The sequence below is a fragment of the Megascapheus bottae genome, chromosome 5, assembly GCF_031878675.1.
Source record: "Megascapheus bottae isolate mThoBot1 chromosome 5, mThoBot2.hap1, whole genome shotgun sequence".
NCBI classification, from domain to species: domain Eukaryota; kingdom Metazoa; phylum Chordata; class Mammalia; order Rodentia; family Geomyidae; genus Megascapheus; species Megascapheus bottae.
This window is the reverse complement of record NC_143513.1, coordinates 52,458,463-52,478,990: the sequence shown is the minus strand read 5'-3', so window position 1 is coordinate 52,478,990 and position 20,528 is coordinate 52,458,463. Positions and strand designations below refer to the sequence as shown.

Sequence of the window (20,528 nt, the reverse complement as noted above, 5' to 3'; positions counted from 1 at the left end):
TATGACAAACCCACAGCTACTATTATACTTAACGGCGAAAAGCTAACGCCATTCCCTCTAAAATCAGGAACGAGACAAGGATGCCCACTCTCTCCACTCTTCTTTAACATAGTATTAGATTTCCTAGCCAGTGCAATAAGGCAAGAAGCAAGCATAAAGGGGATCCAAATAGGGAAAGAGGAAGTAAAACTTTCCCTCTTTGCAGTTGACATGATCCTGTATTTAAAGAATCCTATAGACTCTACTCCCAAGCTGCTTGAGCTGATTCAAAACTTTGGAAGGGTAGCAGGCTATAAAATTAACCCTCAAAAATCAACTGCCTTCCTCTACGCCAACAGTGAGAGGAATGAGGCAACAATCAGGAAAGCAACTCCTTTCACAATAGCCTCAAAGAAAATAAAGTACCTAGGAATTACCCTAACCAAGAATGTAAAGAACCTTTTTGATGAAAACTTTAAAATCGTGAAAAAGGAAATTAAAGCAGAACTGAGGAAATGGAAAAACCTCCCATGCTCCTGGTTTGGAAAAATCAACATCATGAAAATGACAATCTTGCCAAGGGCTATCTACAAATTCAATGCAATACCCATCAATATCCTGATGTCATTCTTTAAGGAAATAGAAGAGGCTATCCAAAATTTCATATGGAATAATAAAAGACCCCAGATAGAAAAAACACTTCTTAGCAGAAAGAACAGCGCTGGATGAATTTCAATTCCAAACTTTAGACTCTATTACAGAGCTATAATTCTCAAAACAGCTTGGTACTGGCACAAGAACAGGCCTGAAGACCAATGGAATAGAACTGAAGACCCATATATTAAACCACAGACCTATGGCCACCTAATCTTTGACAAGGGAGCCAAAAAAATAGAATGGAAGAAAGATAGCCTCTTCAACAAGTGGTGGTGGCAGAACTGGTTAAGCACATGCAGAAAACTAAAGTTGGATCCTTCTTTGTCACTCTGCACTAGAATTAACTCCAAATGGATCAAAGACCTGGAGGTAAAAGCTGACACACTGAAAACTTTACAAGAAGGAATAAGAGATACACTAGACCTCCTTGGCACAGGTTGAAACTTTCTTAATAAGGACCAAGAATCACAACAAATCAGAGAAAGGCTGGATAACTGGGACTGCATTAAACTGCAGAGCTTTTGTATGGCAAAGGACATAGCTAGTAAACTAATCAGGAAGCCTACAGAGTGGGAGAAGATCTTCACCAACCAAACAACGGACAAAGGCCTCATATCTAAAATATATCAACAGCTCAATAATTGAATCAATCCAAAACTAATCTCCAAAGTAACAACCATCCCATTAAAAGATGGGCCAAATGCTTAAAGAGAGTCTTCTCTGAAGAAGAAACAAAAATGGCCTATAGACACATGAAGAAATGCTCAACATCTCTGGTCATAAAAGAAATGCAAATCAAAACAACTCTAAGATTCTACCTCATTCCAGTTAGAATGGCCAGGATCAAGAAATGTAATAACAACAGATGCTGGAGGGGATGTGGACAGGAGGGATCACTACTACACTGTTGGTGGGAGTGCAAATTCATTCAACTTCTATGGAAAGCAGTATGGCAGTTCCTCAAAAGACTAAACATAGAGCTCCTCTATGACCCAGCAATTCCACTACTTGGCATTTACCCAATCATCCAGAAACAAGGGCATACTAAATCCACTAGCACAACAATGTTCATTGCAGCACTATTTACCATAGCAAAGATATTCAACCAGCCTAGATGTCCCTCAGTTGATGAGTGGATCAACAAGATGTGGTATTTGTACACAATGGAATTCTATGCTGCTGTTAGAAAGAATGACATCACCCCATTTGTTAGGAAATGGAAAGACAGAAAAAAATCATATTAAGTGAAGTAAGCCAGACTCAAAGGAATTTAGGCTCAATGGTTTCCCTCATTTGTCATAATCAGTAGAAACCTTGGGCTCTCCTAGCAGAGATTTGCAATAGAGCAAAACCTTCATACTAAAGGTCATATAGTAGGATGCTAAATGAAAGGCTCTCTAGGATATAGAAACATAAGCCATATAATGAATGATTGTTGTTCTTTAGGTACTATGTTATCTCTCATCTCTTTTGCTGTCCCTTGGTTATCTCATATTGTTACAGTATCTCACTTTGTTACCTGATATATTGGATATATTTGTATTTGGTTATTTGAAATTGGATAGGGAAGGGGGGAAAACAAGATGAGGGTTAGGAGTGGGGGGAGGGAAATGGGGACCAAGACATGTGAAAGGGTATCAATGTATGGGAATTAATGCACCATCTATCTGGCAAATATCATGTAACCCTTCTATTAATTACAATAAAAAATATATGAAAAAAACGCTCCTAATATTTGTCTATGCAATGATTTCTTGGTTTCGACTTAACTATCTTTGCAAAAATAGACACACCTCAGATGACACACCTTACATTGGTCAAGAAACCACAGAGCTTGTGGGTATGTTTTGAAGTTACGGTCACTTTATGGAAATACATCTTGCCCTATTCAGACTAGCCGGTTGAGCAGATTTGCCATCCTGATGTCAATCAATATGAGCAGAGGTGAAGCTGTGAGGGATAAATAGGGGAGCAGTCTGCCTGCTCTATGTGTGCTTGCTTGCTAGATTTATGGCTGATGGCCCACCCTTTTGCAGAAGTAAATTGGGCCAAAAAATAAATAAATAATCTGGTGGAACTAAAACCTCTAAAACTTCTGCAGAGAAGGCTGGGAATTTACTTCGATGGTTGAGTATGTGTCTCTCTGGCAAGTACAAGGCTCTGGAGTAGATTTCTAGACTTCAAAAAACAAGAAATAAATTTTCTAGAAAGCAAAGCAACAGAAATAAAAGAAAGCTTATATAATAGGCAAAAAAACCCTGTAAACCACATATCTGATAAGAGGTCAATATGTAATACACATCCATGTAAATCAAAACTCCTACAATTCAGTCTGTTACTTGTGGCTCATGCTAGTTATTCACAAAACCAAGATCTGAGGATTTGGATTTGTCATGACAAATCCATGAGCTCCAGGTCTCCAATTGTCAGCAAAGAGATGGAACTGAAAGAGTGGCTCAAGTGGTAGAACACCGGAAGTAAGAGTAAGAGCCAAGTCCCTGAGTTCAAGCCTCAGTCACAGTACACACACACACACACACACACACACACACACACACACACACAAACTCGATAAAAATTAAACATTTCCAAACTCCTGTAATTCAATTAAACACTTGGCAAATAACCTGGGTATGCAAAAAGATTTTCCACATGAATAATCATCTGAAAAATGCAAATCAAACCACAATGTAATAATAGCTTACATCTGCTAGAATGGTTATTAGTCAAAAAGATAACATCTGTTGACAAAGATGGCTGTATCCATGTTTATTGCATAACTGAGGTACCAAAATATCCATCAGCGTTATGAATGGAGTATAAAAGTATGGTTATCTGCATTTAAATAGAGAGTATGTAGCTTAAAAAAATTCTTTCATGTGACGACATGAATGGATGTGGAAAACATTATTCTAAATGAAGAAAGCCTGCCATAGAAAGACAAATATTCTACAATTCTACTTAGATGACCAGTGTAATTTAGATTTCTGAGGCTTTGGCAAAATATTTGAAAAAAAATTAGAGGATGAAAAGTCTATTTGGCCTCAGGTTTCAGAAATTTTAATCCATGGCTGTTGGCTTCTCTTATTATGTGATTGTAATGAGACATAACTTCATGATGGGGACATGCAGTAGAACAGTTACTCACTTACGGCTGAGGAACAAGGAGAGGAAAGAGGGGGAATGAGGGGACAGGAGCTATGGTTACAATATGCTTTACAATGTCCCCACAGTGACCTAACTTCTTCCAAATAGACCTCATCTTTTAAAGTTTCCATCACATCTTACAGTACCACATATAAGTTAGTAACCCAGCCTTTAACTGTATTGACTTTGGAAGGATATTTAAGTCCAAATCGCAGCACAATGTTTTGTTTTGTTTTGCTTTTGGCCAGTTGTAGGGCTTGAACTCAGTGCCTGAGCACTGGTCTTGGACTTTTCTCAAAGCTAGATCTCTACCACTTAAGCCACAGCACCACTTCCAGCTTTTTCTCTATGTATGTTGTACCAGGGAATTGAACCCAGGTCTTCATGCATGCTAGGCAAGCACTCTACCACTAGGCCAAACTCCTGGCTGAGCACAATGTTTTTAAGATAGTAGAAGTCACTGAAATGGAGTTGAATGGTTGTTGCTAGTGTGGGTGAAGAATTGCTCACTGGTTGTAAAGAATCAGTTATACAAGATGAATCAGTTATGGAGATATTCCATACAACATAGAAGTAACAATAGCAGGAAGGAATAGTCAGTAATACTGCATACTGCATTTAGAATTTCAAGAGTCTACAGTTAAGTTTTCTTATCAAAATAGTGATAAAAATCCTCCAACATATATCACACTAGGGTTGAGAGATGGCTTCAAATATCCACTTTACCTACATAGTAATAGTTTAGGCTCATAGGATCTGCTTCAGGGGACGTAGGTAAAATTTAAAGGTCCAGAGAGAATGGAAATTTGAACAGAGAGCTATGAACTCGTATGAAATAAGAGATTTCCTATAAAAATATCTATTCTCTACTTTCTCATATGTTATACTTAATATAATTCCTGTATTTACATCCATGGCAAGAAATTACATATAGCTTCATGTGTCCAATGGCATTCATCACAAACACATGTAAAATTTTGATGACGGTTTTGATTAGCTGCCAAAATGCTGTGAACTAATGGGGAAAAAGATTCCTGAAGGTGTTCTGCCAACCAGATTTGTGGATATAATTTTATTTAGGACATACCCTTAGGAGATTCAGCCAATAGCTTCTGTAAATAGTAGTGTTCCAGACTTTAAAGAAGGCAGATGAGGAGATAGCTACAATACTCAGCACCACAAACGTTCTGTACATTTTTACTACAGGCATCAACATTGTTCAAAACAGTCACCCCTCTTCTAACTTTGAGAAATTTTGGTGTTTCTAGAGAGTGGAAATCAGTATTATCATCCCTTTCTGCTTCAAGTTGTTATTCTTTGTTGGGCATTTGGTCATATGCAGGACCTCATGAGTGTTTTACCCATAATAGCTCATTTAAGCAAAAAATAAAAAATAAAAACCTTTGGAGGAAGATAATTCTATTATTCTCACTTCAAAATTTGTAAAAATTAAGGCTCAAAAGGTAGATGGCCTTGCTACATTGAACAGTGACCTTGTGGCCAGTGAACAGTGCAGTCTGATAATAAATCCAGGAAGGATGATTTGAGGAGTCCAAACCTTTTGCATATTCTGAAAAGATGTCAGAGAAATCTAGTTATAGGCTAGTTTCTCAACTCTCCATAGCTAATTAGCTCTACCTCTGAGGCTTCAAATTGACTATTTGAAAGTACTGTTTAAATAGACTCCTAGCTATTCAAATTGACTTCAAATTGTTTGTCTGAAAGTGCTTTTAAAATCAAAGTGCTGTCCTCCAGGTATCAGCCTCCTATCAATTCTCCTTTGGCAGACATAAACACATTAAAAAAAATCAACTTGATATGGTCCATATTACTTCCTTACTACATGGGCATTCAATCTTACATTGATTAACTTACCAACCTGTCTGTCTTAGCTCCCTCAAGAGTTCAAAACCCATTTACTTTGTAGTACTCAATAGGCTTCTATGTGGAGGAATAAATGAGTAAATGCACAAAATGGTCTTGGCCCTGTGCCTGATACAAAGAAAACACTACACATTGTTATTATCGCTAGTAATTATTACTAACTTGGAGAAGCACTGATTTCCTCATCTCATAAAGTATAATCAGGAAACAAATTCCACATTTGTAATATTGTTACAATTTATAGAATTGTGTGTGTGTGTGTGTGTGTGTGTGTGTGTGTGTGTGTGTGTGTGTGTGGTTCTGGGGCTTGAACTCAGGGCCGAAGAGCTGTCCTTGGGCTCTTTTGCTCAAGGCTAGTGCTCCACAACTTTAAGCCACAACCGCAACTTCCAATTTCGGAGTAGTTAATTGGAGATAAGAGTCTCACATAATTTTTCTGCCTGGGCTGTCTTTGAACCATGGTACTCCGATCTCAGCCTCCTGAGAAGCTAGGATTAAAGGGATGAGCCACCAACACCTGGCCTAATTTTTTAAACATACAAATGCCCTAATTAAATAGCTAGCATGGAGATTTAATATTATACTCATGGAACTGGTTAGAAGATTGAGATGATGTGTGAACCTCCTGGCACTCAGAAAACTGATTGTCAGAAGTCACTTCATCTTTCTAGATTTCCTTTCTAGGTTGTAGATTGAGTAAAAATGGTTAAGGTCTTTTTTTTTTTTAACAGAGTGTGATTCTTTTCTAATCTAGGTTACCTACACAGTTCTCAACTTCGAACGCCAAGAAAGTATGGCAAGACAAAAATCCACCTAACTCCAAAGGCCCGCTGAGAGAGCCGAAAGCGCTGGGAGGACCTCCGCTATCCCAGCAGCCCCCGCGCTAGCCCAGCCGCTCTGGCCCTGCGTCTCTATGGTGAGTACCAGCTTCCGCCTGGGCCTTAGCGGCGGTGGCGGCGGCGGCAGCGGCAGCCGAGTGCGGTTAGTGTCTTCCAACTTCGCCGCGGGACTGCGCGGGGCTGAGCGTGGAGGGTCGCGATGTCAGAGAAAAAGCAGCCGGTAGACTTGGGTCTCCTGGAGGAGGACGACGAGTTCGAGGAGTTTCCCGCGGAAGGTGAACGTGGGTGGATGGTGACTCAGGCCTCCGGGGTGGAGGGGCGCGGAAGTCGGGGCCGAGCTCGGGCCAGGGCCGGGCTGCCGGGGGCCGGGCCGCCGGGGACCGGGCCGGGGTGGGCCTGTGCACCTCCACCTCCCCTGTGTCCTAGCTTCGCGGTCCGTGACCTGATCACCGGCGGGGCCTCGGGGGCTGCGGGGAGTCCTCGGAGCAGAGTGAGGGGCCGGGGTGAGAAGGGACCCCCGGGCCGGGTGTGGCTGGGCCCTCAGCCCGATGACAACCCCCCCACCCCCCACGGCTCCTCTTCAACTTTTCTGGAGTGAGGTCGTGACGCCTGCCTGTTTGGGACAGTACGAGGCGTCCTCAGGCCTGTGCCCACCAAGCCTGCGATGGAGGGAGGATTCGGGGATCCTGGACTGGAGGCTGAATCCCGCTCCTTGACCTGTGCTGGCTCCTCACGGCTTTGCAGGACACCAAATTCCTACACGTTCCTTGACTTCCCAGCCGGAGGGGAGCTTGAGTTTTCTCCATGTCGGTGAAAGCCGGTAGTAGTGACTGCTGAGCTATCTTACAAGTGAATTCTCTATTGGTTGGCTACGGAATATACCGGTCTTTAAGAAGGAGCTGTTAAAAATCGTGTTAAGGATCTTTGTGAGATGTGTTTCCCAGCTTCCTGATTATTTAAACTGAGAACAGACCTTATTGGGAAGTCGGATCAAATTCCTAGGCAGAATTTTTCTAAATATGTTTATACTTTTGGAAGCTTTTACATGGTTGGGATTTTAGAACTGGAGAGCAACTTCTTAGAGAGAAGCTTTTATTTTTTCATACACTGAGTAGTTAGGTTTTCGGTAGGATGAAGTTGAAAACTGAAATAATGTGCTTGGAACTTGGAAAACTTTTTCACGTAAGACAGATATTGGAGGGCCGAGAATTTGGCCTCCTGGTAGAGTGCTTGCCTAGCATGCACGAAGACCCGGGTTCAATTCTTCAGTACCACATACATAGAAAAAAGCTGGAAGTGGTGCTAAGGCTCAAGTGGTAGAGTGCTAGCCTTGAGGAAAAAGTCCAAGGACAGTGCTCAGGCCCTGAGTTCAAGCGCCAGGACTGGCAAAAAAAAAAAAAAAAGACAGATACTGGAAGGATTTAAAACCTTGTTGATTAATTTTTTCACCTGTGACAATTAGAAGTAGATGAGAGAAAAATGCATTTTAAAAATTCTTTTCTTCCTATGTCACACTCCTTGCTGTAGTGTGAATGACTTCTTCATTTTGTTCAGCTTCTGACAAACCATGCTCCTGTACCATGCTCAGCAGCTTGGACTGATGAGCTTGATCTCTTGACACCTCATCTGGAACCAGGCCCATTTTCAATTTAGACAGATATTCTCAAATTGCCTGTGAGAGATCTATACTCATTTGCATTTCTATCTACAATTTATCTTTCATAAGCTTGTTTATGAACAATCATAAAAGTTGTTACCAACTTGGTAGATTAAAAGTTAAATGCTATCATTTTAATTTGGATTTACTTGAAATTTTTGTGTTTTCTCTTTTTAATGTTTCACACAGCTTATATCTTACAAGTTAATATAACATGTATGTGCAATTTGAGGATTTATAAATGTTAGAAATGCTGTTTTCGGATGATCAGCCTTATCACTTAAGCTTTTTTTTTTTTCTATTTCAGATCATTTCTTTTTTATTTTCTGTTGCTACTTTTCTCCTTCCAAACATATAAACTAGCACACACATGTGTATGTATATACATATATACATACATACAGATTTTTTATTTACATTACTTATGCTAAACAGTGCTTGAAGTCTGCTAAGTTGAAGTTTGCTAAATAACTGCCAAATACATGATTACAAATCTCACAAAGCTCTACTTTTGAAGAAATATCACTTAAGCTTTCTACATAAAATTAGTAGGTAATTTTTCTTCATAAGCAAAATCTTTGTTTTCCTGTAAATAGATGATATAATTTATAATACTTAGTTATAACTTTAAAAAAGTTATTTCTCAGATTCTTCGTTTGTAATACTGGAAGAATGGATGGTATAACAGCATAAATTTCAGTACATCTTCTGGGATAAGGAATTAAGTTTAAACATTATATTATTCATATTACAAAGTAATTAATGAAGTTGATCCAGCTTTCTATTTTGTATATGTGTATGCATATAAACAGTTCAAATAAAAACTTCATATTTTATAAGCTCCATTTCCCCCAAAAAGTCTTAGCATTTTTTGTTCAGTCTTGGGTTCACTTAATTTTCTAACATTCCTTGTTATGTCACTTTAATTCTTAGATTGAAACAGTTGCCATTATGGGAGTTTGTTCTTTTTTTTTTAAACATTGACATATATACCAAGAGGTCAGTTTTAGCAAGTTCTACCTTCTGGATTTGTCTGATAGTTTGCTCATGATTAGATTCAGAATAAAGTTTTTTAGCAAGAGTTCTATAGAATATGGTGTATTTCATACTATATCATATCAGAAAAATGCCAAGGTTGTTCACTTGGTTAACATGGTGACCATATATCTCCATTTTCCCCTTTTTAATGAGTAAACACTTGGTTGTGTTACCCAATCGTTTTCACTGTGTAACTTTAATATACATAATTGATCCTTGAGTTACTGCTTTCAAAATAGTGATTTTTCTAATTGTCATTTACAATTGTACTAGTATCTCACGTATTCCTGTGGACTCACAAACTTTGTAAAAATTCAGTGTGCTAGTGTCCTTTTTTTTGGCCAGTCCTGGGGTTTGAACTTGGCCTGAGTGCTGGCCTTGGGCTTTTTCAAGGCTAGAACTCTACCACTCTTCTTTCATGCTAGGCAAGCACTCTACCACTAGGCCAAACTCTTGGCAAGTGTTCATTTCTTTTGACAATTTTTTTTTTGGTATTAAAAGAGATGCCACACATCTGAAATCAGCCATTTCTTAGAGGATTTGGAATTACTTTTAGTGGGATAATAATACATGACATTTGAATTAAATTCAGGACAAGTCAGGCCAGTGGTAGGAGATGATAGTCCAAAGAGAGATGAGAGCAGCGTGAAAAGTTGTAAGAAGTTTAAAAGCATGAAGTCTGAAGTTAGGGGTTAAATGACATGATGATCTTGTACTTAATTTTTTTTTGGCCAGTCCTGGGCTTGAGCTCAGTGCCTGAGCACTGTCCTTGAGTTTTTCTCAAGGCTAGAGCTCTACCGCTTGAGCCACAGGACTACTTCAGCTTTTTTCTATGTATGTGATACCGAGGAATCGAACCTGGGTTTTTGTGCATGCTAGGCACTCTACCACTAGGCCAAACTCCCGGCCCCTGTACTTAATTTTTGATTATAGTTTCTGCAGTAGAAGATTATTTGTAACAGTGTTTTGAGTAGCATGACTAATAACAAGGAAGCCAACACAGTGGGTTTGAATGTTAAATAATTTTTTAAAATTTGAAACAGTGTCTCCACATTTAGCTATGGCTATGTAGCAAGACAGGAAAAAAGCATGTTGACTTGTGGAGTAACTGAAAATAATTTTGTTTTGGTGCTGTTGAGCTTGTGTTCACTAGGCATATGAAAAGGAGTCTAGAATTCTGAACCTTAAGGTAGAATTCTGAAGTGGAAACAGATTTAGAAATAAACAGTGTATTACAAAACAGTATCATTCAAGGAAGCACTAAAGGATACTGAGCCAATGATGCATATCTAATTCATATAGTCTGCAAAGATTTTTGTGTGTAAGAGCAGAAGAGAAAAGATACTTAGATATAAATTTATATATGTGCCTTGGTTTCTGAAATAGAAGTAATCACTCAAGGTTTGATGTTAGTATGTCTTACGTATGGAAAACTGTGTTCTTCGTATTATTTTCTCAGTAGTTATTCCTTACTCCAGTACTAAGCTAAGTTGAAACTAAGCTAAGTTGAAATCTTAAATCTCCTTCCCTCTACATCCAAAAGGGAAGGAAAAATTAGAAAGTTAAAAACTGCAATAGTCCTCCTTACGCATATAAATTTCAGCATCATGAGTGCATAAGTGTTAAGAGTGCTTGTCTAGCAAACTGTAGGCACTGAGTTCAAACACCCTATCACACACAAAAATTAAAAAGAGAAAGAATCTGAGTTTTATATTGATGTTATTAGTCAGAGGCTAGTGATGATTTATAAGTTGATCTACCTTTTGATATTCTGATGAATTATTAGCTCTTAAGTTCTCAGGTCCTTTTGTGCCCGGGCTGTCTTTGAACCTTGATCCCCAGATCTCAGACTCCTGAGTAGCAAGGATTATAGGCATGAGCTACCGCACCCAGCTGAAGTTTTTTTTCTTTAATTTATTGAACTATATAAATGTATTTAGACATTTGTTCTTATTTTTATGTTTTACTAATTTAGTAATAGTATGGGGTTTAATTCAGGGCCTTCCCTCAGGCTTGATATGTGAGCCACTCCATCCCTTTAGCCACAATTCCAGTTTTTTCACCCCCAAACAGGACTAAGTCATTCCCATGACTTTCCCTCTGTCTTTTACACTCTTCCTGTTTGTAGATTGGGCTGGTTTGGATGAAGATGAAGATGCACATGTCTGGGAAGATAACTGGGATGATGACAATGTAGAAGATGACTTCTCTAATCAGTTACGGTAGGCTTCAAGCTGAAGTTTTACTATAGCTCAGTATTAATTGTAAGCCTTGAATATGTAACCTATATGAATAATTGTCCTCTTAAGCCATATTTAATATTTGAAATAGATCTTTTGTATTATGTAAAATAAGATATATTTCCTTCTTGAGCTTCTAAAACAATTACTTTGTATTTGTTTTTGTTTTTTTGTTGTTGTTTTATTTATTTTTTTATTTTTTTGTGGGTCATGGGCGTGAACCCAACTAGGTGCTTTCCCTGAGCTGTTCAGCTCAAGGCTTCCGCCCTACCCTTGAGCCCCACTTCCCAGTTTTCTAGAGGTTAATTGGTACTAAGAGTCTCAGGTTCATTTGTGCCTGGGCTGGCTTTGAACCTTGATCCTCAGATCTCAGCCTCCTGAGTAGCTAGGATTATAGGCCAGAGCCACCACCCGGTTTTTATCTGCTTTTGAATAGGACTTTTAGTCTTTCTAGTCAGTTTACAATGATAATTAAGTAGAAGCTTGTTTGTGGTTTTTGTGAGGTTAATTCTATCAATGTTAATTTTCTGCTAATAATGAATATTTTGACAGAAATAAACATTATAGAATGCTGAAAGACCATAGACTAGTGATTCCCAAATCTGAATAAAGTTTGAGGTCATGGAAATGTACCTTTTCTTGTTCAAGTACAACTCTACCTAAAAGACTTAGTTTGGATAGTTCATATAAATAGAAGTATTCAGTGTGACCTTATTTATTTAGCTTCAGGAAAAATGATTTCAGTGTTTATCCATGTGATGGCAAATATTCCTTTTTATGACTAAATAATACCTCATTAATGTGCATATGCTATTTTGTTTTGTTTTGTGGTGCCCATCCCGGGGCTTGAACTGAGCCAAAGCTCTACTTTCAGCTTTTTTGCTGGTTAATTGGAGGTAGAATATCAGATTTTCCTGGCTGTCCTGGCTTTTAACAGTGATCCTCAGATCTCATTCTCCTGAGTAGCTAGGCTTACAGGAATGACTCACCAGTATCCAGCTATTCTGTATTTTTATTTATCAGTTGGACATGTCTGGGGTTTTTTTGTTAGTAATATACTGCTGTGAAATGCATATCATATATTTGAGTACCTGTTTTCAGGTTTTAGGGGTGCATACATGGATTTGTTGGAGTTGATGATTATTTTGTCTAGTTTTTTTCTTTGTGTGTGTGTGTGTGTGTGTGTGCACGTGCGCGTGTATGTGCGTGCACATGCGCTTGTGTTTGCATGCCAGTACTGAGGCTTAAACTCAGAGCCTCGAGCTTTCACTCACCTTTATTGACCAAACTAGTGCTCTACCACTTGAACCATACCTCTAGTATTTAATTGGAGATAGTCTGCTGGATTTTTTTGTTGTTGTTGTTGCTCACTTTGACCTTAGTCCTCAGATCCCAGCTTTCTGAAGTACTAGGATTACAGAAATGAGCCACAAATGCCCAGCTCAGCTTTTCCATTTTTGTGTAAGGTATTTTGAAGGTAGGGGGAATCTAAGTCCATTAAAAGAAAGTCATTGTACAGCAGATACTAGCTAGCTATTATTGTATCACCATTAAAAACAAATTTCAAGATTTTACTATAAATCATTTCACTTCCCATTAGTCATGCTGTTATATTTAATTTCAGACCTTCCATGCTATTCCATGGTCTATATAAACTTCATCATTTTTTTTCTTTTATATCTTTAATGAAATTTTAAAAATGAAAACTAAATGAATTTTTTTCCTTAACTACTAAGTAATCAGATTTCTCCAGTTTTTGTCTCTTTTATTGGTCATAAGAGCACCTTTATCTTAAAAAAATCTGTTTGCTATTATTAAGCATCTTTTAGTAGTAAATACTTGATATTGATAGTTGAACTTCTTGTTACTACTTTTTGTCTTTTTACTAGCTTAGAGTATAATCTGTGTATTCATTAGGATGTAATATTTTATTTCCAGCTACTTTATTTTCCAGTTTGAATCATGAGGTTTTTCCCATTTAAAGTTATTGATATATTACTAATACTGTCAAATGAACTTAGAAATGTTCTAAGTTCTAATGGAAATATTTTTTTTAATTCGTAAAATCCAGTGCAGTCACATGTGGTTATTGAGCCATTAAATATGGGTAGGCAGTTAAGGAACTGCTTTAAAATTTTTATTTCATTTAAATAACCATATATTACTACCATAGGGAACAGTTTAGCCTCAGACATTCCTTCTTTAAGACATTTGTGTTGAGTCACAAGTTTCTGGCAGGTGTTCTTTATAAGGTCTTTGTAAAATGCATGGAAGCCCTTATTGTGGTATCGAAAGCCATGATAAAGAGCAGTTTTTCTAACATTGTTGGATTCTAATCTTGAGATGGAATTTTGCCTTTAGTCAGAGTGCCTGAGTTTCACTTTGAATCTGTTGTGAAGACCTTAAGCAAGTCACTAAATAATAATATAAGGTGAATAGATGTGGTGTAAGGTGAATAGTTTTGGTGTTTGCTAAATAAACAGAAGTTTATATCACACCTCTCATCCCTCTCTCCCATTCAGTGTAATTATCTTTAACAAATAGAAATACAGTAAGGCTTTATGTGGCTGCGTAATTGAGTCATTCTTTTTTTCCCTTGTTTCTGATATTTTCTCTGCTTATCAGTAAAAATAGTGTTATGATAAGTATATTCAGCCTCGTATAGCATCTTAAATTTTAAAAAGCCAGTATGGTTACTGATTTATCATGTCAGATCTGAGAAGCTAGGTTTTGCTAGATTTTTCCCCTTACTTGTTTGCAAAGAGCCTACTTCTGCCTTTGCTGCCCTGACTACATTTACTGTGTCCCATAGTAGTCCAGTTGTGCTAACTCTTTTTTATTTCTGTTGGATTTTTTTTTTGTCATACAGCATACTCATGATACAATGGTTTTGTTTTGTACTTTATAGACGAGTTATTTTAGGTTTAGCTTTTTTTTAATACAAGAGCACAGATTTACTTTATTTAAATTTTCAAAAATATGGAATGCTTCACGAATTTGCATGTCATCCTTGCACAGGGGCCATGCTAATCTCTGTATTGTTCCAATTTTACTGTATGTGCTGCCAAAGCAAGTAGTAGATTTAGTTTCTTATACTTTTAAATTTTTAGCAAAGAGCTTTTCATATTCTTCGAAGAGTTTAGTTGATAGCATTTCATTATTTCCTTTATGTTCAAAACCAGTTTATACGTGTACTTAATTAGTGACCACCTTTATGCAAAAGATAATATACACAAACATGCAGGGTTAAGTTTGGAGTACTTGTTTTTAAATCTTAGATTGAATTTCTAGGGCATTATCGTTTTTGTCCAAATAAAAGAAGTGAATAATCTATAGGGAGTTTATGAAAAGGAACAAAAAGCGATGTTTATGAAAGTTTTGTAATTTTTTTTCCTTTTAAATAGGAAGAGTATAAAATTTTAGCTTGAGATAAAATTTAAGACAATTACTACATTCTCTAAAGTTTGGTAGCAAAAGTTTTTCTTGGAAACATTTGAGGAGCTCTCTGTGATTAAAAATTAATGGTTTCAGCTTTTCCTTTCAGCCTTAGTTCTTACCCTATACAGTCTTACATTTATATAACTTCCCCTCATTTAGCCCTCAGAACAAAGGAGATAAGTTGTTTTAGTGAAGGACAGATAATGTAATTTTCAATTTCTGTAGTGGGGAGAGGAAGGAGCCCAAATGAAGCAATTCAAACCCAGAGGCAGATTTGCGCTGGCCACATGATGCTCTGCATCCAAGCAGAAGACAGGATGGATCGTTTGAATAATTCTTGACCTTGATATAATTCATAAACTTGGGTTACTGTTTGTATTATAAATAACAGAAATTTTAAGAAATTGAAGGCATTTGAGTAATATACATTCCTATCATATTTTTTTTGGATTGAGTTAGCATTTGATAATATAACAGCATCTAAGCCTAATTATACCTGAGGACAAATGTCATTGAATATTATTGCTGTATAGCATAGTAACTATACTTTACATTTATAGACTAGCACTCCAGTAATTTTGTTTTGGTGGTAAATGAGATGCTGGTAATATTCAGCATGATCATTTAAGTAGCTGAAGTTAATTATAGGGTTAAACATTTTTGTCCAAATATTGTATGTGGTTATAGCACTAAAAACTTTCTCATATTTAATCCATATCTAAAATCAGGCAAGTAAAGCTTTAATATTTTTTTGATATTATATTAGTTTGACAGCATGTAGGAAACAAAACTTACACATCTTTAAATTTGTTAATGCTTTTTCTTGGTTAGAGCAATAAATATCAATGTACAATCTGTTCTTTTTATGACTATAATAGTAACTATGATTGTTGTAAAATCTGTGAAGATTTGATACTCATCTGTATTTAGTCACATGCTCAGTGATATATTACCTAATTAGCATGTTTGAAGCCCTGGTTTTAATTCCTAGTACCGCCAAAGCAAAACAATGATTTATGTGTAAATATTTATTAGGAACAGAACATTTGTATGGTCAGTCTCTCACATTTCTTCCATAAAGCAGTTGTTAAAAAAAAAAAGGTCCGAAGATATAACGTATGAAACAATAAAATATGTTTGTCTTTAAAAAAAACAAATTGAGGATAATAAAATTAAAAGGAAAGCAAAATTTTATTGGTGACTTATTAATGCATATCTAACTTCTTTACATAAATCTCTATGTAGGGACTAAAATAAGCATATTTGGACAAGAATTAAAGCTGTTGCCCCAGGGTCAGCTTATTTACTTAATATTTATTGTATTAATACTTATTTTTTTTTTCCAGTCCTGGAGCTTGAACTCAGGGCCTGGGAACTACAATTTTTTGCTCAAGGCTGGCACTCTGCTACTTGAGCCACAGTGCCACTTCTGGCTTTTTCTGTATGTGTGGTACTGAGGAATCTAACCCAGGGCTTTGTGCATGCTAGGTGTGCACGCTACAACTAGGTTACACTCTTGGCCCCTTATAATTATTTTTTTAAACATGTTTTCTTTGATTTATTATAAAGAATACATAGTGATGTTGTTCTTTGTGTTTTATTGCAGAGCTGAACTAGAGAAACATGGTTATAAGATGGAGACTTCATAGCATCTAGGAGAAGTGTTGAAGTACCCTGAACTTGAACTGTATACTAAATTCTAGGATGGAGAAACTACAATGGGATATTTCTAAAAATAAGCATATTTCATTATCTGCTTGGATTTGTTTTTTTTTTTTTTGTAACAAAAAATAAACATTTTGATGTAATCTTGCTTTGGTTAGATGCTTTAATCTTTTGACTCTGTTAAAATTTTATTTTCATGTTTTTGGTGAACTTGAGTGTGACAGTAAAATTTCACTTTATGAAACTTTCTTTTTTAATTTTAATTGGGGCTCAGGTAAACTCATCTGAAGCTAAAATTCTTAAGCAACATCAACTAAATTTTAGTCCCATTTTATGAGGTACTGCTGTTACATCATATTAAACCTAACGTCATCTGTATTTTGATAGCTTAGGCAACATTTGCTGACATTTTACAAGGTAACCTTTCAAAACCTGTGTTTTTAAAATATTAATCATCTTAAATTGCTATGATTTAGGTAGTTTCTGAGCCACTAATATTGTTGATGAATGTTCTATGTAAAAATCCATTGGATGTTTGAGCACAGTCCTAAAAATAGCATGTTCTGTAAAAATTAGGTGATTAGGCTCAAAATATCAACATGTGATATTCTCAGGTACTACACTGCAGATTAATTAGTATAAGAAAGTTTCTCCAAAGTGATTACTGTTGCTACACCAGCTTTTATGAGTGGAGGATTTAATTTGCTTGCTCTGTAAATAATTCTTTATTCTTTGAGGGAATATTTTCAAATTTAAATAATTATCAGTACTATTGAATAATTTAAAATGTAAAATTCATGTAACAATGCAATAAATAGGCACCATACTAGGAATTAGTGATCTCCTATGTAAATTATATGTCATTGGTATTTTTTTGTTGGTTAGACTTACATTACACTGTAATGCCCCTACTGAGCTACTTGGTGATCAGATGGAATAAGGAAAGCAGAACAGCTTTGGAAATGCCATATATATATATATATATATATATATATATATATATATATATATGAAACTTTCTTATAAACAGAATTTTTTTTATTTAAAGAATTATTGACATTGATTTTTACATCATATTTCAAATGACATTTAACAAGTATTCAAGAAGGGAATCTATACAATCACTGGCACCTAGATTTTAGAACATAATTGAAATTAGGCTGAGGGTTTGTATATCAGATACCTATTAATATATGTATTAAAACGTCTATAGAGTCACAAATTTTTATGTCTATGTAGTTGTGTTTATATTTCCAATACCATGTTCATAGCATTGGGTATGTGAATATTGAGTCCTCACTCTTGTACTGTTTGGATCTAATAGCCACATATTAAGGATACCATGCGCCTTTTGTTCGTTTGGTCTTGACTTGTCTCATTCAATATGATTTGCTCTAAATTCATCCACTTCCTTGCAAATGCCATTATTTTATCTTGTGCGTTGGCTATGTAGAATTCCACACTTTTTGTATGCATTCATCTGTAGTAAGGCATCTGGATTGTTTCCACTGCCTGGCTATTGTGAATAGTGCAGAGATGAACATAACTGAGCAGGTGTCCTTATCATATCCTGGGTTATGATGTTCAGGATAGATGCCCAGGAGTGCACAGAAATATTTTTTAAAGATTCTGGTTAAGGCCAGTTGCTGGTGGCTCACACCTGTAATCCTAGCTACTCAGGAGGCTGAGATCTGAGGATTGTGGTTCAAAGCCATTCCGGGCCCAAAAGTCCAGTCCCTGAGACTCTTATCTCCAGTTAGCCACCAGAAAACCAAAAGTGGCACTGTGGATCAAGTGATAGAGCTATAACCTTGAGCTGAAAAGCTCAGGGACAGCACCCAGGCTCAGAGTTCAAGCCCTACCACCAGCCAAAAAAAAATAGGTTCTGGTTAGTGAGTGATTTCAGGGTCACCATTTAATCTCATAACCCTGGTCATCCAACAGTGTCAGGTTAGCACCCACGATGATGGTAACTTCATGTTTAAATTTATGAGGTTCAGTTTTAAACAAAGTGATTGGGCAGAGGCTCAAATGGTCCTCTGTACTTCCCCAAAGTGTTTTTATCCTTTCTTGTGTATCAAAATTCAGTTGTCCATTTCTTTGTTACAGATTAGTTACTTGGAAATTAGTATTTGATATCATGGCAAAAAAACAAATTAGAAGTAGGAAATGAGACAAGTTAGGCACCTTAGAAAAGTTGATGCAGTTTACATTTATGTTTTTCTTTAACTTTAGAATTTTCACATTAATCCTATGAAGCAGACAAAAGGAACTATTTTTACCTGATTTATGTAACTGTAACCCCTCTGTCCATTACTCCCATGATAACAATAAAAAATAAATAGGAAAGAATACAATAAGAAAGGAACTTTATCAAGTTGAAAATTTGCCAAGTAAGGAAACAGCCCAGGAGCCCAGAATTTCCTAGCTAGCATGCAGCAGATAGATCTGGAATTAGCAAATATTGGCAAGTAAATTCTGGTCTTTGATCAAATTTTGATTCATGAGACACTCTAATAAGAGCTTTATGTTACTCTAAGTGTCAACACATCCTTGTAGTTCTGTATAGTAGAATATCTGCAGGATTAAACTAAGTATTAAATCATGTGCTGACCAATAGAGACCAATAAGTTTTTGGTTTTGTTTTTCTTAACTATGTTACTGCTTCTGTGGAAATACCTACCTCTTTTTAATACCTAATGTTTTGTGGTGCCTACTGTGTATCAAATATTGGTCTAAGCTATTTTATGCCTTAATCTTTGCAACAACCTTGAAATAAGTTGTCATCTGCATTTCACAAAAGAAATTGAAGCACCAAAAGGCTGTATAATTTAGCCATAATCATTCAGCTGGGAAATGGGAAAGAACTCTTCTGGGATAAGGGATGATCCTATAAACCGAGTTCTTCTTTCAATAGCATCTAATATAGTCTGATATAAGTACTCTTTGAATTTTAGTTGAGTGGCTATATGGCGGAATGAAGTTGCTGTCCATTTGCTCCATTGTAGAAGTTTTTATTGATATAGATATCAATGTTTCTTTTAGTGGTGAGTCCTTTTTTCCCATGTAATTTTTCATAATCTCCCAGTCATTTTCTGTAATTCAATTCCATTTGAAATCAAGTTGTAGATGTAATAATGATCAGCATTTTTTCATTAGGTTTTGGCTTAGAATTGCATGACCATGTATGCGTCATCTCACTTCAAAACACTAAATACTTTCTGTAGAAAACTATCAGAATGAACCAATTCCCTTTTGAGATAATATTTTTTTTATAATATACCTTGGTCTACATTGTATTTTTAAGACTCCAGATTCCTTCTGTTTCAGTTTTCATGTTGAGAGGGACAATATATCCCATCCCTTTGGCAAAGAGCTGGTAATTCACACTGTGCTTAGTCCACCCACCCTGACACTGTTTCATTCTTCAATTTCTAGCTACACTAATGTCTCTCATTGTACTCTTAATTCCAAGTCTTAGCTTGTATCCAGACTGATTTCAGTCAACTCTTAGCTGTAGGCACACATTCTCTAGTAATATCCAATCTCAGATGCTTAAAAAAATTTCCATGTGTATAATTACAAATCTTTTTGCCTTCTTTGAAACTAAATTTTCTTTCATCCAGCTAATAACTTGATTGCCTTAATATGACTCATCAGTAAAGGTTACAAAGACAAGTCTTGATTATCAAATGTGATTTTCCCTCCTGTCTACCCCATTTCACCTTTTCAACCAGTTGTTGAAACTCAAAACTTTAATCTCTTACCTGTCTGATCTATTAGCAAGCCCTGTTAACTTTTTTAAGTTCCAAAGCATGTTCCTAGTCAATACTGAATACTCTGAATCCATTCCTCCTTCCTCTTAAGAGATCCTCATTCCTCCCCTCACATACTCATCTTTCATGTAGTCCATGTGCCTTAGGAAAAGCCAACTCTGACATCACTTTTGGTCAGCATGGGCACTGCTTAATCTTTTTTTTTTTT

General features: G+C 36.5%; 1 protein-coding gene and 1 pseudogene across 1 annotated transcript; one reads left to right on the top strand and one right to left on the bottom strand.

Annotated features, from left to right (window-relative positions):
* Positions 1-6,591: 6,591 nt before the first annotated feature.
* Sem1 (SEM1 26S proteasome subunit) lies at positions 6,592-16,692 on the top strand. The gene is made up of 3 exons (XM_090333145.1): positions 6,592-6,781; positions 11,330-11,423; positions 16,486-16,692. Exons 1-3 carry the CDS (start codon positions 6,706-6,708, stop codon positions 16,526-16,528), a joined length of 213 nt encoding a protein of 70 aa, XP_090189271.1. The 5' UTR covers positions 6,592-6,705; the 3' UTR covers positions 16,529-16,692.
* On the bottom strand, positions 14,415-14,514 carry LOC150063395 (U6 spliceosomal RNA; annotated as a pseudogene).
* Positions 16,693-20,528: the final 3,836 nt, after the last annotated feature.